This window comes from Podarcis erhardii (assembly GCF_964252035.2).
Source record: "Podarcis erhardii genome assembly, chromosome: 2".
Lineage (NCBI taxonomy): Eukaryota > Metazoa > Chordata > Lepidosauria > Squamata > Lacertidae > Podarcis > Podarcis erhardii.
In genome coordinates, this window is record NC_138498.1 from 86,894,216 (window position 1) to 86,917,617 (window position 23,402).

At 44.4% G+C, this 23,402-nt stretch overlaps 1 protein-coding gene across 4 annotated transcripts in view; it reads left to right on the forward strand.

Annotated features, from left to right (window-relative positions):
* PLXNA1 (plexin A1) overlaps positions 1 to 23,402 on the forward strand; it is a 303,518-nt gene that overhangs the window by 51,117 nt on the left and 228,999 nt on the right. For all 4 annotated transcript variants that reach the window (XM_081852276.1, XM_081852274.1, XM_081852277.1 and 1 more), the window contains exons 2-3: positions 256 to 1,607; positions 19,360 to 19,542. In XM_081852276.1, the coding sequence (XP_081708402.1) occupies positions 429 to 1,607; positions 19,360 to 19,542 (1,362 nt within the window). In that variant the 5' untranslated portion in view covers positions 256 to 428. The remainder of the gene's footprint in view (positions 1 to 255; positions 1,608 to 19,359; positions 19,543 to 23,402) is intronic.

The window sequence follows — 23,402 nt, forward strand, 5'->3', positions numbered from 1 at the left end:
CTCCTAAGATGTCAAAACAATTCAGCAATTATTTTCTGTAGTGAATGCACAAAATGGTCATGGGAACTTCAATGGGAAGAATGTAGAATGATTAGCAAATTCTGTGCAATGCTTCTTCCAAGACAGCTGAACATTTCAGAGATCTGAACCACCTTCATTCCTGAGATGTTTGTAACTGTGGGGATCTATTGTGCTGGTATGTTCTGAGTGGCTCAACTGTTTGTCTAACCTTGCATGCTTTGTGTTTCCTTCTAGGACTCAGCAGGATGCTGGCACCCACAATGTCCTGAATGTGGAGACTGGTGGAAGAAGAGGAGACATTAGTCCACAGACAGCTCCTTTCCCTTCTCCACTGCCTTCTGGTTTGCTTCATTTTTTTCCAGTGGATAGGTTAATGCACAACCATTGCTGGATGTGATTCTTTCGCCATGTGGCTCCTGAGACTAAAGCACCATTTGTCAGTCAATATCTGGACCTTGCTGCTTCTGGGGAGTGCTTGGCTGCCATTGGAAGAAGGCACTCCCAAGTCCAACTCTCCCTTTAGGACTTTCCAGGTCACTGACTGGAGTTTGACACACTTGGTGGTCCACAACAAAACTGGGGAGGTGTATGTGGGTGCTGTCAACCGGATCTATAAGCTTGCAGACGATCTGACACTGATGCGTACTCATGTCACGGGGCCCGTGGATGACAATGAGAAGTGCTACCCACCGCCTAGTGTGCAGTCTTGTCCACATGGGCTAGTCAGCACCAACAATGTCAACAAGTTGCTGCTGGTGGATTATTCTGGGAATCGACTGATAGCCTGTGGCAGTGCTTCTCAGGGCATTTGCCAGTTTCTGCGCTTGGACGACCTTTTCAAGTTGGGTGAGCCCCATCATCGCAAGGAGCACTACCTCTCCAGTGTCAATGAGTCAGGAACTATGTCAGGCGTCATCATTGAAGTCCCAAATGGGCAAAACAAGCTCTTCATTGGAACACCCATTGATGGCAAGTCTGAGTACTTCCCTACCCTGTCCAGCCGTAAACTGATGGCCAGTGAAGAGAATGCAGAGATGTTTGGCTTTGTTTATCAGGATGAGTTTGTCTCATCCCAGCTCAAGATTCCATCAGACACACTGTCCAAGTTCCCCACATTTGATATCTACTACATCTATAGCTTCAGCAGTGAGCAGTTTGTCTATTACCTGACCTTGCAACTAGACACCCAGCTTACCTCGCCTGACTCCACTGGGGAGCAGTTTTTCACCTCCAAGGTCGTTCGGCTGTGTGTAGATGATCCCAAGTTCTACTCATATGTGGAATTCCCCATTGGTTGTATTCGTGATGGCATTGAATATCGCCTGATTCAGGACGCTTACCTAAGCAAGCCCGGAAAGGCACTGGCCAAGCAGTTGGGTATCTCAGAGCAGGAGGATATCCTCTTCACAATCTTCTCTCAGGGCCAGAAGAACAGGGTGAAGCCACCAAAGGAATCTGTCCTTTGCCTCTTCACACTGAAGAAGATCAAAGACAAGATCAAGGAGCGCATCCAGTCTTGCTATCGTGGGGAGGGGAAGCTTTCTCTGCCCTGGCTTTTGAACAAGGAGTTGGGATGCATAAACTCAGTAAGTCCTCCTCCTCATTCTTCTACTTTGTCATTTCTCCTTTTCCTTTCTGCTCTGATAAATCCAAAGCATCAGCTGAGATACCTGTGCTGTCTTTGAGTACGCAGCTGAAGATGTTGCTTAAAGATCTGGGATTTGTTTCAATTAGCATGTGACCATTCTGTTCTCAGCTACAGTATTTTGGTGTTTGGAGTTTTAGGCTTTGGTTATGGGATATGAGGATAATTATTGGATGTTGAGAAGTTCCAGCCTCTGGAATGACTTCTCCCAATCTTCAGTCCAAATAAAGTTTGTTATGCTGGAGGAATGGGGACTGCATTGATTTTGGAATGTGTTTTAGAGATTATTTGCACATAAATTCTTGCCAAGACAGTTTTTCGGAAGGATTGAATTGAGAAGAAAGGCAATAAGTAGGAGCATGTGGACCACTAACCATCTAACAGACATGCTGATGTTCCATTTATTCTAACCTGAGTTTACTTTCCACTGTTACCATCATGACAAGTACTGGAAAGAATTAGGGGGAAAGCAGGTGTCCATGTACAGGAGATATGTCCTGCTGGAAATACAGACCCAAGTAACTGTTATATATACTGATGTGATAACAATTGCAGATGATTTGAAGTGCTATTCAAGGTGTAACATGGTGCCCTCTCAGCACCCCATAATGATACGGCAGGAATATTAGCCAGCCAGGATGATGTTCCGACTCTACCTGGGTCTCTTGTTTTCTGGTTTTATCCTCTGTCTGATTCCAAATTGGGATAATCAAAATCCTTACCTCTGTAGTTTAGGGAGAGTGTGAGAACAGGACAGCTGTACAGATAGCAGCTTCATACTGGCAGTGAGAGGACTCTCCAAATTCATAGGTGTATATGAAACACAACTGGAGTGTCAGGTTTTGAGGCCAATTAGAAGTGAACTCTTGCCCTGGGGGATATGGGAGCGAGCCAGAGTTATGAGTCTGGATATGTTCTTTCTCAACAGAGGGAAAGTTGCCTGCCTATCCTGAGGGAAGCATTTCCCATAGGCTGTTGCTATGGCAAACAAAGGAGCTTTATTGCCCTGTTCCATTGTGTTAAGTCTTTGGCAAGGCAGGGTAAGAAGCCTGCTTTGTTTTATGAGTCATAGCTGGGTTCCTTTTCAGACAATATCAGATATAACTGGGAGGCTATTTCAGCTATTTGCAGTGAGGATAGGAGAGTAATGTGTAAAAGATCTTTCAAAATGGGAATGGAATGGGCAACTTTAAGATTTCTAGGACATATCACGAGTTGTAGAAAATTGGTATAGTTACATCACTTAAAACTCTCAGCTGAACGCAAGGAGATATACATATATACATAGTGCTTGTGGCAGAATCTGAGCTTGGACATCAGATGCCGTAGGTCCACTCCCCAGACCCATATAGTCAAGTGTACTTTGGACTGATTCTTAATGGATCCATTTAGCCTACTGACCCTTCTCCAAATTGAAATGGTCTGCTTAAATTAAATTTTGTAAATGAATTCAGCTAAAGACCTGGCCCACTCCAAATGCATTTCTAATGGCTTTACAAGAAGCACAATGTTGAGTGGATGTGTGTGTGTGTGTGTGGGTGTGGGTTTGGAGCCTCCCTAAACACTAGCTCCATGTGTCAAGGGTAGTGGACCTCAGGATTTAAAATTTTATTTTAGAAACTTCTTTCTCTGTTCTCCAATCAGCAGGCTCTCATTGTAATTAAATCAAAACCATACAAAGCCATAAAACATAATACATCAGCAGGGCCGATAAACATATCAGATTTTAGATCTTATGTTCCTATAGGTACATGTATGGTATTGGGAACCATAAACCATGGGATGTGTAATTCCTGTGGCTCATGTATTAGATGCTGCTGCATGTATTTAAAGTCAGTAGGAATTACATTTCCCATGATTCCTGACAGCCACAGAATTCTGGTTGTGGGGATTACATTGGCAGCCAATGGATGGAGTGGTAGTACACTGGGCTCATAAGTGGGTATCTAGGGCAGAATTGGTATGGTATTGTAGGCAGTTGTGATTCTGGTAGCAGCTCTGATAGGAACAGTTGAGATCAGAGATACAAAGCATGAAATAAGAGCTTGTGCTGTGCTTCCTTATGCCAATGAACCCATGTTCATGAGAAATGCACTCCCTTGTAAGGCTCAGTGTAGTACACATAGAACCTCGACCCCTCTGGTCCTCAGAACATAGTTGCGTGGCAGTGTAGCTGAGAGATAGCATGTGGTCCATGTTCAGCCAGTGAGTTTCATAGCTGAGTGAGGAATTTGAATACACATCTCCATGGCTCTATTCCACCTCACAATATGATAAATAATGATTTACAGCTGCTGTGGAGTAATGGAGATAAAGGGAGAGGGGCATTGGAGGTCTGTTTTGGCAAATTAGACAGTAACCATCCTTGGCCATGGTTTGGACACCTCTTCTTCTTCCCTTCCTCCTTCTCTTTTTAGGACAGATACCCCAAAGGATGAGTGGAAACCCTCTGGCATGGTGTCAGGGTCCTGTAGGGCCAGGTCTGAAAGTGGTCAGATGTGAGTCCTCGTCTGGCTGAAATCAAGGTCTGAAGCAACAGACAGAGATCATAGGGGACAGAATCAAGTATGCCACCGAGGTTGGGCAGACCGTAGCCTTCCAAAGGGCAGCAGGAAGTGAGTCTGTTTTGCTTAGATTGTTACTGCAGGCTTGGTTCCTCAGTTTCTGTAAAGCCACCCAGGCTTTAGGTAGGGAAAGGATCGTAGCTCAATGGCTGAGCTCATAGTTTGCATCCAGAAGCTTCTAGTTTTGACTCCAAAGCATCTCAAGGTAGAGCTGTGAAAGACTCCGGTCTAAAACCCTGAAGAACCTCCACAAGTCTGTGTAGACTGTCCTGTGCGGTTCAATGCACTGTTTTGGTTTAGGGCAGCTTCCCATGTTTGCCACTATTGGCTCCACAGATCACCTGGCCTGGCTGCACTGATGAGCTGCAGTACCCCTCTTTGGCCATTTATCTGTATGGCACTGCAGTACACAGCAAAGATCAGACCAATAGCTCTCTTAGCTTGAGAGCTGCCCTTGTTCTAGTGCAGGAAGTAAGTCTCCTGTGCTTCATAGAATCTTAGTCCAACCCCCTGAAACGCAGAAATCTCAGCCAAAGCATCCATGACAGCTGGCCACCCAACCTCTCTTTAAAAACCTCCAAGGAAGCCTTGCTGCTACAGTTTCTGGTTTGAGCCCCCTGGTGCCTTAAGGATGGTAAATAAGAGCTTCGTACATAGTTCTTGAGGGACGTCTGCACACGTCAGGAGGGAAAACCTAATGAGTGGTTCCCAAACAGAAACTAACCTCTGATTGTGGTTCCTTTCAGCAGTTGAAGCTGCTGACGGTAATGCTTTTGCTGCTTTGTAGTCTGTGGAATTTTAAAGCCCTTAAGGATGCTGAAACAAATGCATTTTGGCTCTAAGTACAGATCTTATGATCGGTCTCTTCCGCTATTTTATCCCCCCCCTTTTTTTCTTTTTTCTGTGTTATATGTGCTATAATGTAAACTTGCAAGCAGTGTGGCTTCTAAAAATAATTTTCCAAAGTGCCTAGCTGTTTTAGGTGTGTGTGAATAATAATAGCGAATAATAACAGGGATATGGTTTTAGAGTAAAAGTGGAAGGAGGAGGAGAGGAGTATTCCAGTCTTGGGGCTGGGGAGTGTTGGAAAGAGAGAAACCCAGCAAAATTATAAGGCTTGGATGTTTTCAAGATTAAGCCTCAGAGAAGCAGCGTATCTTAATAGCATTTGTTGTGGTTTCCTTGCACCTAGGGATAATTTAATCTGAAATCCAGGGAGAGCGGGAGGGAGGGGGAGCAGTAGCCTTCTTCCCCCACCCTCCCTCTATGGCACCTCTGCTGCCACAATCCTAGAAGCTCCCCAGCCTTTGCTGTGGACTGAGGCATTGCCACTTCTCCTCTCTCTTATGAGTGTTCATGCTTCTGCATTCAGAGGCAGGTGCATTTCAAGGCACGATGTCCGGAGCTGGGTGCAAGGGCTTGCGGCATGAACCAGCGGCTTGATGAGGGTCTCTGCCTTGTTTAGATGTCCAGCAGAAGGAGGAGTGTGAAATTGAGTTACTTTCTCTCTCTTTCTCTGTCCTCTTATAAATTACAGGTGCGGCAGGGGCATAGGGCTGCGTTCTAGGAGCAGGTGGTTCAGCTGCACCCACCTGGAGTAGTTGGTGCACAGGCATCCATTTGTAATTGTCCCAGGCAGCCCCTCCTTCTCCGAGTTCTGGGGAAACAGCTAACAGCTGCCTGACAAAGTAAAGGGTTTGCTGTCAAGAGTGCTGGGCTCACAAATCTGATTTTGGCTTCAAACTAATTCAATTTTGGTGGAAAATGATGAAATCGTTACACTGCTGCCTGCTGGGTCACATAACTGCTGACTCAGGGGAGGGAGGAGGCTTTCTCTGCTCTCTTGTTTCCCCTCCCCTCATTCTCTCCATCTTTCTTGGCTTGCAGTGCAGGTTTGGGGAGCCAAGTGTCGCTCAGATCAGCTGCCATTCCCCCGAGGTCTGCCCTGAGCAAAGTAAGCGGGAGGCAGAAACAAAGAATGCAAAACAAGGAATGTGACTGTGAATGTATGAAGGCAAGAGACAGTTAAGGGCATCATGTGAGCAGGAAAGAAGACAGCTGCTTTTCGCCACTCACATTCTGGTGTTGGGGAGATTCCGCTGTTCCAGAAAGTCCCTGACTTTCACCAAGGGTCGGTGATGTTGGACCCTGGCTGCCAGGAATTCCCCCTCCGCAAAAGAGTTCTTGCCAGTCCCTTGGTTCAAACTTTGCTAGAAACAGGAAAGCCTGAAAGACCTTACTTCCCGACAGATTCTGGTTCCCTGACTGATTTATGCAGGAAGCCCTGCTCTTCCACATTGAATTGCTTGGCCATGGAAGGGAAGAGGACGCTTCTGAGCATGTGGCTGTAGTCTTGGGACCACCAGAACCAAAGGAATCGTCTCCATTCCCCCTACCTTCCAAAAGGCAGAGCAGGTGGAAGTGTTGTGTGATTGGCAATCTTGCACAATCTTGAAACGAAACCACTGGTTCACTCCATGTTTGGAGATCTCAAACCTTCTCAAAAAGCACACAGTATGCGTACATGCACAGCTTTAGCAAGGGGTGGGGCTTATGTGAGGCGTTTGGTCCAGAGGCAAAGAACTATTCCCAATGCTGCTTGTGCTATTAGTATTTTATAAGCTCTGCAGAGTTGTTGCTTGCTTGGGAGGGAAATACTGCTGATCAGTGACTCATTCGTTGGTGGTTTCCACTGAATTTGACCTGGGCCACTGCCCCAGTCTTCTGCTCATTAGAATTGCATTGTATTACTGGGGTGAGATCAAGGGCAGGACTATCCAGGCTTTTAAATAGCATATTATATAGTAGATGTCCGTGAAGCTTCTGCAACCACAGCAGTAATGAAGATAGTATTTGGAAGTGTGGGAATCTCATGTTCCCATATATAAAATATTGCATTTTTATGTGCTCGGCAAAAATGCAATATCCCTGCAATACAGAACGTTTCCTCTGCTAAGCAAATGAGAAACAAATATGTCCATTTATGCTGCAGAAACTGATTGCATGGAAAGGCCTTTAATCTCATGACAGTCAGAAAAGTGAGGAGCGGGAGAGGGGAGGAAGGACTGAAAATGAACTTCATCCACTTGCTTTGAGCCCTGTCATATGGCTTTATAAAGATCCTTTTTCATCAGCTCTACAGGCTTTCCTCCCAAAGGAAGGCTTGTTTTTTATTGATGGCAATTGATTCAGCATGACTGAGCAAGCAAGGGTGAGAATGTGGGCAAGACAACAGGGCTTTTGGATTCATGGCCTGTTCTGTTGCAAAGAGTTATTCACATTCCTGGGGCATGGGCACAGTCTAGTGTCATTTTATGTATCAGAGCTGGTGGTTCACAGAATATTATTTCTTCTCCTCCCCCTTCTTCACACTCCTCAGGCACACATTTTACATGGACAAAGCAGTGTGTGAGCTTGGCAGTTGTCGATACAGGCTGCAGCAAATCCCTTGATTGCAGCTAGTGATGTTACCCAGCTTTTCAATTACCTGCTTTGGAATGTGAATTTCCCCCATAATGCTTGCACTTATTACAACTCGAACTCCATTTCCTTGAGAATCTCTTCTCCAGTCCAAAATGTATAACGTGACTTTGCATGTGTACAGAGTGTGCTCTTGTTTTGAGTCCAAGCCCTGGACACTAATCTCAGCTCATACAGAGCTAAGCAAGCACTTGTGATGAATACTTTTTTAAGGTTCCAAGGAACTGTAGGAGCAACCCCAAAAAAACTTTCTCTCCAAAGATCCGGCACCAAATAAAGACATGTTCAGGGATTGCACAGCACCCTTTTCCCTCAAGGCTCTGGAACCTCCTTGGGCTTCGCTGCAGTTTCCTGGAGCCTTAGAAATCACCCTCAAGGGGTGTTTGCATAGCTGTCATTAGTGTCTGTGTCTTGGACAAAAAAAATAAACGAGGGACAATTGAAAATGATAAGGCAGTATGATATGGTGCAGCCAGCATTATGAATCAATTTGGAACTCTTAAAAAACACGCCAACCATGATTTTTTTTCTAGTGTTCTCCAATGACGCTTGTAATTGCTGACCCAATTCTGCATCGAGCTGAGAGGAGTTCACCCATCACTAATAGCAACAGCTGGAAAAAGCGCTGTTGCAATCACAGTATGTGCTGCTGGCCAGATATGTGCTGGCTAGATTCACACATTACATTTGTTCACACAAGGACATGTCTGAGAGTGACCAAGACTTCTTGCGCAAGAGAAAGTGAATTGTGTGAACCAGTCCATAGTCATTCGCCAGTGGCCTTGTTATAGCTTCTAGGATGCCTAATGCGTTGGTGCTTGGAGGTAATCTTGAACTGCTCAGAGCTGCCTTGGATCCAGGAGGAGAGGCTGCCAGGCTTGGCTGGGAGTTCAGGAGATGTTTGTACTTCTTCCCCCAATGCTGAGGAACTGAACACATTGGCTAGAGAACTCATTCCATCTTGTTTGTTTGTTCTTTCCTTCACTGGCTTGGAACCAGGAATCCACTTGGAACCAGGAATGAAAATGTGACCCAGGCTGAGATGCTCTGCTGAACACTCTGAGTTGCCTTGTGGTTCTTGCTATCTTCTTCCTGTTCCACTGTGAATCCTGGTCAACAACAACAACACCCCCCCCCAAGTACCCCACCCATCTGACTGGGTTGCCCTAGCCACTCTGGGCAGCTTCCAGTAGATATAAAAACAGAATAAAACATCAAACATTAAATCAAACATCAAACATTAAAAACCTTCAGATGTCTTCTAAAAGTCAGATAGTTCTTTACCCCCTTGACATCTGATGGGAGAACTTTCCACAGGGAGGGCACTTCTACCGAGAAGGCCCCTTGCCTGGTTTCCTGTAACTTCACTTCTCGCAGCAAGGGAACCACTAGAAGGCCCTCGGAGCTGGACCTCAGTGTCCAGACTGAATGATGGAGATTTCTGGGTGCCAAGTTGGCGACCACAGTTTAAAAACCTCTGTCATAATCCATAGTTAATTCCATTTCCATCTCCCCTATGTGTGTTTCTCCTTCTTGCATACTAGGACAAGTGAATTGTTTTAAGAGCAAGCTACAGTCAAACAATGTAGTTGAGATCACAGAATTGTAGAATTGTAGCGTTGGAAGGGTCATTTAGTTCAACCTTCTGGCGAACAGACATGCTGTTGTGGTGGCTTAAGTTTAAGGTGCCATTTGGCACCTAGCTTATGTATCTAGTTTCTAACACTGGATATATCTAATGTGGAGGATAGTCGTATCTCAAGTGAAAACAAATGCCATAAACAGTGCACTGCCGCTGAGAATGCTGTCTCATGTCACCATCTTGCCTGCCACAAGGGACACTCTGGAAGATCTTAAGTCTCAGGGTGGCAGGCCTCGGGAAAGGCATTCGGTCAAGTACCTAGACCCCAGACTTTTTAGGAATTTTGTAGACTGAAGTCAACACCTTGGATCGGGCCTGGTAGCTTACCAGATGTGCAGTCTGCAATGAACACTGTGTTGTGGGGTTGCGGTAAAAGTAATTTACTCCTTAACTGATTCCCTTTGAAATCATTTTATTTTGCTTCTGGTATATTAAAGACTTGAATTTGAATCACGGCCTCCAAGAAATATTTAAGTTGAGGACTAAGGTCCTTACACTTCGCTATAAGATAATTTCCTGTCAGCCCTTCACAATTAAGTCCCAGCATAACATTTATAGTGAAATGAAACAAGGGTGTTCATAGAGTTCTCTTTTCTGTTGAAGATGTCAGGAAGCCCGGAAATGAATGGCCCTAAGGGACAGCTGAATTACTAGCCACTTAATAAAGCTAAACGAATGAATATTGTCTTTCCTGTCCACTCCTTCATTGCCCTCATAAGTGGGCTTGAAGTAAAGTAATGAATCAAGAAGACATCTACGTTTCACCCTGGCAAAGAGCTTTCTCGCTCTCTGTGTGAACTCTTGTGTCCTTTGGCCGAGTCTGGCCAAAAGGCAAGCAAATGCCCAGAGGAAAATAGTATTCTGCCAGCCAATAACAACTGGAAGCTAAGCCCCGCTATTAATGGCAGATTCAGTGTGCACAGGCTCTCTGTGCCTATATAGTGAAAAAACAGGTACAGCTGGAGAATGTGATTTAGGTAGTTGTGAGGTTGGGCCTGCTGTGAACCATGCCAATTTCCCTTCATTATTGGCAGGAGAATGAAGGCTCTTGTTAACCTGAGAGCTGGATGTCTGCTTCAGCAAGCAGTGTGGATGTAAGTGACCTTGTGCTTCAGAAGTGTACTATTGTCAGGAAGGAATTATCTGCCCTACATGATGTGGCTGGCTCTGATAGACCAGTATGAGAATTTCGTATTGCAGCCCATGCCCTTCTGCTCTCACAAACCGCCCCAAATAAGTTTCCTTCCCACCAAATAGTCCGATTGGATCTGGCCTCTTATTGGTGTGGCACCTGCCTGTGCATCCCTAACGAGTCATTTTGCTGCTAACAAGCTAATTGCTGGCATAATTATTTATTGAGGTGGTGTCGGTGTAGCATGGCAGGCGGGTGGCAGGCACTCTTCCGCAGCCCGGGAATGCAGCTGTATTTGTCGCTTCCCAGAGAGTTTGTTGAGACAAAGCAGAGAAGAGTAAACACCATAAACATTTATGCTCTTGCATATTCAGCAGCAGATGAGGTTGAGGAAGCTGCAAATTGGAGTGGGGAGAGCAGTGTGGAACAAAGATTGCATTGGCTGAGAGGTGCTGCCAGAGCTTAAATACCTTCATTGGTTATGCTCCAGCCCTCCTGGAAGTAGAATTTTTTTATAACCCCCTTTCTACCACCAAGCTATACATTCTAAGAGCTGAAGAAATTAAGACGTAATGCACAGGCTTTGCAGGGCAAAGGTCACGTGACCAAGGTGAAAGGTCCATGGAATAATGATGGAGATGTCACATTCAAAAGTGTATTAGCTCTGTTATTACTTAGTGTCTGTGTGTGGCTAAATTTTCAGAACTCTGTGGAGCACATGGGCTGAATATCATCCCTTGAGATTAATTCATTCCTATCCTGGGGTGCATCCCCCCCCCTCTTGCTCCACCCTGTGCTTCTCTTAGACTGCATATTTCACATTAAGATGTGACCCTGCATTAAACTATGCAGAACAATTAGGTATTACTTCTACATTTTTATGTATGCCTTTATTGCATTCTGTCCTGGCTTTTAAGTTTTTTAAAATATTTGTCTTCTGAATGTCGGCAAATTAGAGCTGTGTATTTTAAAATTAATTAATGTGTATAAATAAACAATTGGGCAGCGCCCTCTTCCTCCTCACCAAACCGGGAAAGGTGTCATTTCTGTCTGCAGCTAAAGTGGTCCCCTTCTGTCGACTTTGTGAATTATTTCTCAGGCCTAATTACTACTATTTATTATTTGCTGCTTCCTCATCACAAACCTCTGTTAAAATGAGCTGTGGGGAATCAGGAACAGCTGAGCAAGCAAAAGGAGTCACAGCTGTGAATTGGTTTTCTGGGTCTGAGTAGGCTTCCTCAGCTTCCCTGGATTTTTTTTGAATTTTGTTTTTAGTTGCTTTCTCCATCACCCTGTTTACTGAAGTGCAGAGGGTCAGGGGTTAGCTGTTATTGCCTTCAAAGGTGCGGGTCTGTGAGTGACTGTTGCATTTCTGTGGCTGCCTGCTGAGGCCCTTTAACTGCACAACTTGAGAGGAATTGTTCTATGCTTGGCAGTACAAGGGCAGGAGGAAAACAACCCAGAGGAAAGCAAGCAGGGGTTGGGGCCTGAAAGACCACACATAACTGAATGGTTAAAAAGGCATCCCGGCTGGATACAAATAGGATGCGAAAATAAATGGTTCGTCTTCACCAAAGTGTCCATTCTTGCCCCAAAGCTGTGTTTGTATTAGCACCAATTTTTGTTTACTTCTAATCCATTCCCTGCACTGCCAGCCTACAAATGCTCAGAAATCATGATTCCGTTGCCAGTGATTTATAGTAGTAGTTAGATTTAACAGATACACAAGTGACCTTTTATTTATTTGGATTTTGGTGCCATTTGGGAATATCACAGTAAGGTTTTGAGTGTATTTGTTTTCAGCAGGAAGGAGCCATGTGCTTGTTACTTACAATTACTTTTTAGGAATGTTCTAATGATTAGATTAAGAAGCTTGTGATATTTAAGCTTTTGAGGAAGCCTAGGAACATTTAGCCCTAAGAATATGTATTAATTCCCCCCCCCCTTATAGCTACTCCCTTATGTCCAGCTATTCATGACTGCCACAGAGATTGAAAGGGAAAGAAGGAGGGAATCCGGTCTCTGTAGTTTCCCCTTGTTGATATTGTTGGGTCTCCTATTCTCTGCTTGGCTTCAGGCAAAGGTTTACACAAGCAGGCAGTCACGCAAGCTTCAGTAACGAGCATCTATTTGAAAGCTATGTGTCAGGCTTAAACTATCTGGAAAATTTCTGTCAGAAATAGAATTCTGCTTCTGTCGCCTCTCACATCCTGCCTAGATAGTACTTCTGGTGTATTGTATTGTAAATCAGAGTTGGTATGAAAAAAATAGAGGTGTGGGAAATTCCATACAGATGTCGGATCTCTGTACCTGTGTCTAGGTTTCATCCAAAATTAGGCAATTGTAAACATACGCACATCATGCTCAAGTCCCACTAAAGGTGTGCATATCATACTCAAGTCTCACTAAAAGTGTGCATTGGGTTGCAGCCTATGTACCCTTGCCCTGGACTGGCTTTTAGGGACCGGTGCATGCTGATTATATCATTGGTGGGTACAGAACCGACAGGACAGTGCAAGCTGCAGCCTGTATGGTATGGGTTAGGCCTGGCTACAGATTGGCTACCCCACTTTTCTGCCCTGAATGTGCGGTTTGGCAGTGAGCACATATAAGAAAAGGGAAGGAGGTGCAATAGTGACAAATGAGCTGAGAGTTGTGCACAGCTAAGTGACTTGCTATCTATATAGTGTACAACTTGGTCAAATATTTCTCAAAGCCAATTAATTCACCACCCTCAATATGTGTTTTTTTAGGAATGTGTGCACATATACAAGTCCTAGATGTGATGCTCTTACTACATTGCAAACTAAAGCTGCCCCCTTTGCACTTCCACTTCATCCTGCAAATTTAAATGCACATGGATACAATTCCCTGTTTGCTAGGAACTTGTGTACTTCTGAGTGCATCTGGGCCCTTTCTTTTAGCAGTGTTCTCTCGGCTTGGCTTGGCAGTTGTCCGTTCTGGGTGTGCAGTGAACCCACTGAAGATTGCTGGGAACTGTATCTCTTTCACTACCGTACTGCTGTATTCTGCTGGAATTAGCAGAGCCCAGGTTTTTTTTGGTGTGCACCTTGTGGGTATTTCAACTCGTACATTGCCATTCATGGTATTTGAGTACTTCAGTTATTTCTCTCTTCGGTCTTCCTCTCTGTTTTCTCTGCATCCCCCAGACCCTGAAATTCATGGCCAGAGACTGCTGGACTAGAGGTTGTCATGGCAACAGCTCTCTTCCTGCTGAGGTGGAGATAGGAACAGATTTCATGGTTCAAGGAATTTCCCCATTCCTGACCCCTCCTTCCCTCCTTCCTTGTGGTGTTTTCTCCACATCTCCCTGTCATCCTCTCTTAGTACCAAGCTGCTAGGCCCGCCTCAGAAGCCAACAGGAGCATACACACTGTGTGTTAACTGCAGACATTTTGCCATCCTTCTTGCCTCCTCCCTGTGCCATGATCTGTGACAGACTTAGGCTGGGGCATCTCACGGGATGCTTGCAAGGAGGATCTCATTCAAGGTATACTATATGAATGGAAAGGCTGAGGAGGAAAGAAGAGGACTTCTCCAGAAGCTAATCACTTGCAGTTTCCCTGCCTCCTTTTTTTTTTTTTTTTTTTTGAATCAAAATGTTGGTGAACCTCAGTTCTGGAGGCAACTGTCAGCTTGGCAGACCAGGGTTCAGCTTAGGCAAAGGCAGAAAAATCTTGCCCAACATGTTTGTCTTTTGGTCAGAAAGCAGTGTGTTTGGGCAACTTGGCCCTTTCAGGCCTTGTTTCCTCATTTCAAATGTGAAATAGGTTGTTTTAGGTTGATGTCTGTGAACTGCCCTGAGACCCCGGGTATAGGGCGGTATATAAATAATAATAATAATAATAATAATAATAATAATAATAATAATAATAAAAATAAATAAATAAATAATACAGTCATACCTTAGAAACTGAACTCCTTGGCACTCTTTGGCTCCCAAATGCCGCAAACTCAAAAGTGAGTGTTCCTGTTTGTGAATGTTCTTTGGAACCTGAATGTCCGGCGTGGCTTCCACGGCTTCTGATTGGCCGCAGGACCTTCCTGCAGCCAATCGGAAGTTGTGCCTTGGTTTCCGAATGTTTTGGAAATCGAACGGGCTTCTGCAATGGATTCTGTTCGGCTTACAAGGTATGACTGTAATAATAATGTCCAAATGACAAATGGTATAGGGAGACGAGGATTCCACTTTACCTGGCTATCTACCACCTGCTTGGGAGAGAACAATAAAAGTTATTCTTAGTCTAAACTCCTACAGAGTTAGAATCACTTTCCTACAAACAAGACTGCACCAGTTTTTGGAAGTATCAGAATTGGTGACAAAGAAACACAGATTTTGTACCTAGAAAAACTGATTCTGTCACCTGCATTAATTGTGCAGATCTTCCTATATGTGCCTCTTTATTGCACAATTTATTCTGCTTGTGAATTTTGAGAGAGTGCTGGGGCTACCAGTCACAAGTTGGCTGCTATGGGAGTGGTGTGGCATAGCACAAAATGGTGGCCATGCAGAGCATGGAAAAACACAAAATTAGAGGCAGCCCCCCCCCAGCAGTTTGATTAAGACCATTGTTGAACTTTTCGACCATATTCAATCATATCGGATAATTGCTGAGAAGTGTTCTATTATTATAGAGCATCCTACCTCTTCCCCACCCCCGGCCATCCGGGAAGTGTTAATTGCACTCTTCCTGTATACAGTGGTACCGTATTTTTCACTCTATAGGATGCACCCGACCATAGGACGCACCTTGTTTTAGAGGGGGAGAACAAGAAAAAAAAATCTCCCCCCCTCTGCGCAGTGCCCCTTCAGCGAAGCGGCAGGAGAAATGGAGCCACTTCCATTTCTCCTCCCGCTTCGCTGAAGGGGCGCTTCGCAGCTCTCCCTCTACCACATTGCCTTCGCCTTAAGTGATGGCAACCCAAAGCCTCTGGAGCACGGCGGGAGCTCCCCGACCCCTCTCACTTTCCGGGCTTCAGTGAAGGCAACCCAAAGCCTCCGGAGCGTGGCGGGAGCGCTCCCACTGTGCTTCTGAGGCTTTGCGTTGCTATCTCTGAAGCCAAGGAGCCTGCATTCGCTCCATAGGACGCACACACATTTCCCCTTAATTTTTGGAGTGGAAAATGTGCGTCTTATAGAGCGAAAAATATGGTACCTTAGTTCTCACACGTAATCTGTTCCAGTAGACGATTTGACTTCCAAAACGTTTGAAAACTGAGGCGCAAAGGGCTGGCTGCTAGTTCAATTGGAAAAACTGAAAAACACGCAGCGGAAGCCATTCAACTTCTGAGGCGTGTTCAAAAACAGAAGCAATTCTGGGTTTTTGGCGTTTGAAGACCAAAAAATTCGGCTTCCAAGACGCTCGTATAAAGAGGTACCACTGTACCTCATTTTTTACTACTATAGTTACAGTGGGAGGTAACTGCCTGGTAGCATGCTAAGATACGATTGCTTTCTCTCCCTCTCTCTGATCAAGCATAGGTAAGGTTGTCTCTGCAGGAGTTTTGTGACCCAGCAAACAATAGTCCTTTGGCCTAGCTGGTTGAATACAGAAAGGAAGTTTACAGCTGAAACGAAATTAGTTTATTCTGCAAGGGCCTGCAGATGGATTGGGAGTATTAAAACTGCCCTCCACTGTTGTGGCATTTCGGGCTAACACACCTTCTCCCCCTCACCCCACCCCAGTGTTTTAGAAGCCACATATCAGTAAACATATGTACAATAAATGCTATGGCACTTATTGAAAGGCAAGGGAAGATAAGCCTTGCCGGCTTCCTCTCTATTTGGATATGGCTTTCTAAAAATGCACTCTATAAAGCTATTCTTCAGACCTCTCTTGGCCTCCCAGAGAGACCTGAACAGCCTCGCAACTGTTCTGTGAACAGGGTCCACTTCATCCTGCCCCCGCCCAGTCCTCTCATCCCTTGTTGAATTCTGTCTGTCTCTGGGGCAGAATGTAGGAGTTGTTTAACATCTGTGCAGACACAAGGGCCAGCGGCTTAGGACAGGATGTGGGCAACGTGGTGTCCATGCGAAACTACAGGGAGGAATGTAATATGGGTGGATTCTGTAGTTTGCATGTGTGTGTCTGCAGCTTGCAAGCACATTCCTCTTGCCGCCCATGAGATACAACATTCCCTATTTAGGAGTGACCTGGGGGAGAACTGGAAAGCACACAGGTGCAGAATTATATAGTGCCATTCCCCTTGGGCCCTGTAGCACAGATGCGAGGAGCTGCACAATGAATCCTTGAGACTGTGATAAAAGCTGACAAGAAGAATTCCTCAAGTGGTGCTGGTTAAAACATGTGCATGGAAGGCCTCGTCTCTTGTTAGACCAGCTGCTAGCCACAGTATCCTGGCCCCTGTATAAGGACAGGCAACTTTTTTCCACATGCTTTAGACCCTTTACAAGACTACGCTCACTTTACTGTGTGGTTTCAAAGTAGGTTTAGGCACCAGGCAGCTGTCATAAAGCAGGGAGAGATGGCTAGGCCCTCTCTAGCATTCTAATCTCCAAGAACAGATTCTTTCAGTGGACATTCAACCCGCTTAAACTCTGAATGTGTGTATTTTCACCTTTCTGCTCCTGTCCCTTTTTCCTTGTGTTGTGTCTGTTGTAAGCCATTCTGCAAGGGCATGCCTATGTTATCTTTTGTACAGAGTGTAGTGAACTTTACAGCATAAATAATGGCAATGGCAATGATAATAATAGTAATAAACTAATAATAGTAATAGGTAAACATAGAACTCTTCTGCCTCAAAGTAGCAGCAAAGGTCTTTTATCTAAAGGTGCTCCATTAGCTGAAGCAGATCCATATCTCTCTCCACCTGGAGAAGACTAATTAGATGAGAGATTTGCTGCAACTCAAGCTAATATTACCAACTGTGGTTTATTAAAACAAGAATAAGCTGTGTGCCCACATGCTCCCTCTTCACTCCCCCCATCCTCCCTCCCTTCATAATCGTGGGTGTAGCCAGGATTTTTGTTGGGGAGGGCAGGCCTTTTGTTAGGGGGGCAGAACCTCAGTTCGCTATGTATTTATATTTTTTATTTATTTCGGGGGCCAGCTGCCCCTACTGCCCCCCTCTGTGGTTATGCTGATGCTTCATATGTCCAGCTTCAGCAGAAATTTCCTGATTTCTACTGTTTCTTGTGACTTTTGAAGAGGGAAAATATGGTTTAAGGTGTCTCTCCAGTCCTGTAGCTGATCACTTCCGTTTTCTGTAGTTTAGCTCTTTGGCAAAGTAGCACAATTGGTAGGTATGTAGGTCACCATTCTTTTGGAAACATTAAGTGAACAAAGAATATGGGGAAGTGATGGTTATTCCATTCATGAAAGGTTGCCCTTTAAATAGTTAAACACCCTGGTCAGTTTGCTGCTTTTTCTAGCAATTTACAGTCTCAACTGAAGGAGGAGTATTCATGTAGCTGTAAACCATTGAAAAGGATACAGCAGCATAAAGGTTGCTATGACCTGCCAATAATAATAATAATAATAATAATAATAATAATAATAATAATAATAAAATAATTTATGTATATCCTGCCCTCCCCAGCCAAAGCCGGGCTCAGGGCGGCTAACAACAATAATTAGGGTATTTGATTGAATCAAAAGTTGGCCTTAATGTGATGGGGATAATGGCGAGTTCCAAAGCTTCTACACTGAAAAGATTGACTCCTCACAGATGCAAAGCGAACCTTATATTACACTTGTAAAAGTGTAAGTTCCTCAAATTAAGAGGTTCAGTAGACACACATGGTGCAAGGCGGTCTCTTAAGCTGATTAGCATGTTGTTAATTAGTCTCACCCAGGTAGCTTGTAAATAAAGAAATCTTCACCAAAACTGGGGGTGCAAAGGAAAGGGTGAGGAAGGAGTTTGCAGGTGCACAACCTGTTTGCAGCCCCTGGGACTGCATCTCTGTTATTGCATCTGAACTGGGCCTCAGGTTGCTGCATCTCTGCCCTATACAGGCGTACTCTGAGCATTGTGCTAACTATGCAAGAGAATAGGATCCTGGCATACTGGTGACCTGCTGTGCAATTTGCTGAGGCCACTCTTGAAAGAAAGATTCGCAGTTGAAACAGGTCCGTGTTAAAATTGCAGCTTGTGCTCACTTTTACCTTGCAACGAGCATGGTAGATAGGGTTTGTATTGGTGTGTTTACCACAAAAACATACTACAAGGAGACAGGGCTAGTTCCTACAGTTCATATGCACTTAAAAAACAATGTTGCCACCTAGTTATGGGGTAGAAGCCAGTGCACACTAAATGTTAACATGTATTTGCCTCTGCCATGAAGTGTGTGAAGTGTCTCTTACTTGCTGCATCCCAGCATTTTTTGTTTTTGTTTTATTCAAGTGTATTGATTTTTACAGTAATTTTATATAGATGTAGGAACTTCAGAAATGCTACCTTTTTATTTTGGTTTCATTCCTTCACTTTGATAATTTCCACATTTAGGAACTGTCCCATGTCCTTGTTTTGCACTCTTCTGAAAGGATTCTGAAAGTGGAAATTAGGTGGTGAAGTGGTGTACCACATGTCCTGATATGTGCCTGTGGAATTGTGGAATTTTTTAAAGGAATATTGATGAAGTGAGAGGCTGCACGGGCCTCTTGAAATTCATGGGAAGGAATAGGAAGAGGGTTTTTAAGAGAGTTCTCTCACCTGTGACTGCCTTACACATGCGTTCCTAAGGAAGCCATCAGCAACTGCACTAGAATTATATCTTTTTGTATCTGTGGTGACTTTGCAGATTTCTGTACCGTTTTCTCATTCACAGCCATTTACATGATGTGCTGGAATGCTGTCAAACAGCTAATTTCTTTCTTCCCTTTCTCTCCCACAGCCCCTGCAAATTGATGACAATTTCTGTGGTCAGGATTTTAACCAGCCATTGGGTGGAACAGTCACCATTGAAGGTGTGCCGCTCTTTGTGGACAAGGAGGATGGCATGACATCAGTGGCTGCGTATGACTACCGTGGGCACACTGTGGTCTTTGCTGGGACACGGAGAGGCAGGATAAAAAAGGTAGGGGGCAATGAAGCTCTTTCTTTGGGGTTTTGTAGGGTTATGTTGCTTGGACCATAAGAGGGCAAAAGCCAGAGGGTGAGAGCAATGGAATGGAAGGGGCGGATATTTCCATGTGCACAATTTCTTCATAACGTTTGGAGCTATTTCTGTATGGAAGGATTTGACCTTGAACAACTGTTGCTTTTTTCTAGTATCCTTTCCATCTGCTCTTTCAGCAGAAGTATTACCCTCTGTACAATCTCTCCTGGGGCAGAAATATTTTAAAAATACTGGCCAATATTACATGTCAAGTGCCTTTTTCTGTGCAATGTGCTAAAGCCAGATTGCTTTTCTTCATGTCTTCAGCAAGTCTTGTAGGGAAAATAGCAAATAGCAGACTCAGATGGTCTCTTTTAAAGGTTTCCTTAGAGCAGGCTTCCTTCTTAGAAGGACCTTTGCCAGCCTTTTTGAGGTTGCCATTATTTCTGCTCTACCATGAAGTTGCTTTGCTACTTTCTTGTTAGCTTCTGCAGTTTTGCCACACACATTTGCCTGTGTTACACTAAGCAGATGCATTTGGGGGGAAAATTCCTGAGGACGATGGCTCTGCTCTGTCAGCAAGAACCAAAGAACTCTGATAACTGTGCATACGCCTTGGAGACTGCAGAATAACTCTGATGTGGATGATTTAAAACATCTGTGGGCCTAAGTCCACAAAGTAGAGGGAACTCATCCTTCCCCAGCTACACAAAGGGTTCTTGTTGTTGGTAATTAGCAAATAGCTGTATGCCTCTCCTCAATATCTCCACAGGGCATGGGTTTCCTGTTATCATAACATCATTCCTATAATTACAGCTGGCTATTCCCTGTGTAAACACAGCCGGCAATAACTGCATCTTCTACCAGGCAGAATTGTATTTAGGGCCTTAGCAGAATTTTTTAGGAAGCACCTAATCAAGTAGGGGGCTCCTCTTTACCCAAGGCATGTTGATACTGGGGTCTGAACTAAGGAATGGCTTGAATTTTGAGTTGCTTCCACCTTTGATATTTTTGCCCCTCCCTGACGAAGGTTCTGATTTTCAAAGCTTATAAGTATTTTCTAGTACAGAAGTCAGTGTAGTGCGTTTTGAATGTGAATGCGGAGAGGAAGGCATGCAGTGGCTTAGTATATGCATTGGATGTATTAGTCTCTTGGGAAGAACAAAATCCTTGTACAAACAGAGTATATAATAGATGCAGGTGTGCATTACTGGAAGTTAGCATGTGCTCATCAAACTGCAGAAAAGGACTCAGGTTTGCCATAGGAGCACCCAGTAGCCAATTCTGTGTCCCTGAGGAGGTGTACAGTACATGTATGACACATGTGTGCAAACGTGTTTAACCCATTCATGCTTAACGTGCATTTTTTAATATGTATATATTAAAAGTATAATGTGTGAAGTCTTGGGTTGTGGCCCTTAAGATTGTGTCTTGGAAGTATAGCTTAGGAAAGGACTGGTGCGCAACATGCTAATTACAGATGTGGGGTGGCAGGAGCTTTACTCTGTTGATCGAACATTCTGTACACTGAATTTGCTCTGCATCTTGCCCTGCTTGGAGTCGTCTTGTCTATGTGGAATGTTTTTCTAGCACAGGGAAACTGGTATCTACGTCTAATCCCTGCAGACTGAGAACAAGCAAGATACTGATTTTTAGTTCAGTGAATCTGGAATGCAAAGACTGGCCTGAGGCCAGGTTGAAGGTCATTTTTAGGATATGTGATTAAGACAGTGTAGGCCCCACATAAGCAGAGAAGAGTTGTTTATTAGGAGGGTAAATAGAGTTGGTTTTGGAGCTTTTTTTAGTCTGTAGCCTTCTCAGCTCAGCACTAGGAAAACTGTGAAACCCCAAGGTAGTGTCGTAGCTGTTGTATTACAGAAATGTAGGTGTTTTGTTCAATAAGAACAACCTAGACTCTGCCACTTTGAAGCGAAAGCTCATCTTAGCCAACTTTGTTCTCTGCTCTAAATATGAGACCTCCTCAGAAAAGACAGCTCATCTAGACAGCAGGCGAAGTGATATATCAGTATTTTAAGAGAGAACACACCCCATGAGGTGGCCTTAAGACTGATCTTATAGGCCTCATCGTTCAAAGATTACAGATATTTTGTTTGAACAGCCAAAGTGGGTTACTTCTTATAGGAGACTGAATTCAGATACAAGGTATTGGGAGGAGTGGCTGTGTCACAGCTGCTTCATGAATTAAGTTTGCTCTACATCAGGGTTTCCCAAACTTGGGCCTCCAGCTATTTTTGGACTACGGTTCCCATCATCCCTGGCCACTGGTCCTGCTACCCTAGGGATAATGGGAGTTGTAGTCCAAAAACAGTTGGAGATCCAAGTTTGGGTAACCTTGCTCTACATGGAGACAATCTCTGGGTGTGGAGACATATATGTGCTTTAAAGTATGTCTGTGACACAAATGTTTTCCCCACTACAGATATGCAGATTCGGCAGATGCTGTGAATTATTTATGTACAGAAAAAGTGTAATGTAGAGCATGAGGTCTTTTTAATGGTGGAGCTTGGTGCTTTTTTAAGTCTTGGGTATATGGAAAAGCTGGACTACACCATTGAGAGAAAGGACCTGGTGTACACCTCTGTTTGGAGTTCTTGAACTAGCAATCTACGCTGTCAGCCACACCGCTGTAGCTGTTAGGATACCCATACTCTTGATTCAGTGTAGCAGTAAGACTTCATTCCCTTTTGGGCAGTAGCACCTGTTCTTGATATTTCCTGACTTCTTTCCGATAAAAAGAGGCACCAGAATGGCTGGCTGCCTCTAGTCCAAATGGATTGTGAGAGATTTCACATTGTCAGGGCTTTGGCTTTGTAGCCATGAAGGCTGAGAGAAGGCATAGGCAGATTGTCATCCCTTTCGGATTGATATGTGGTCTGAAGTGACTGGTGTCTCATTTCTACCATTTTCACTTCCACTTTTAAGATTCCAAATTGCAGGCTTTGAAGAGTTCTCTGCTGGGGCAGTTCTGCATGTGTGAGTGTGTGGATGGACATGTGGCAGGAGGATAGATGAAACCACTGAGATGGTGTCTCTGGTGAATCCTGATGTTTGCTTTGTGTCCAGAAAATTTCTTCCTTTGGCGGTAGTTTCCTCCTCCCTTAGAGGGAAATGAGGGGCAGGTGGGGCTTGTCAACCTGGGAAGGTTGCCCTTCAAGGAGAAGGAAACTCTAATCCTAAACCTCTGCTGCCTTGCTGCTATATTCACTCATGAGAAAGGCTTCCGGAGTAAACCCAGAGGAAAAATCTGTGGGAGAAGAAAATACTAAGGAGTAAACGCTACATGAATCCAGAATGAAATCCGTAAGATAGTTGGATAGCGTCTTATACGCCTCCCTCCTGCAGCCAGGTTGGTGCCAAACATCATGCTTTCTATGTCAGCAAGGCTGGGAAGGGAGTTTTGTCCAATGGGCAGCCAGGGACCTTCATACACAGGACCCAGGCTTGCACCCCGGAGAGGGCACTTCAGTAATCCTAACACAGAAAAAAAAACATGGGAGGCAGCAGTTAGGAGTTACCGGTCTCTGCAGCCACAACAGGCATTGTGATTCTCCAGTGAGTTGACTTCACCCCCAGAGGCACAGTATCTTGAGACAGATGGCTGTCAACAACAACAAAAACATTCTGCCTCTTCCCCTAATTTTTCCTTTCTTCCTGCCCTTTTGATTGACATATTGTTAAGATTGAAGACACAATTGCCCTGCAAAGAATTACGATTACGATTACGATATCTTTATTGTCATTGTCCCTTGCGGAACAATGAAATTGAAAAACTACATAAGACTACATAAAAACTACATAAAACTACCACAAACCTACAT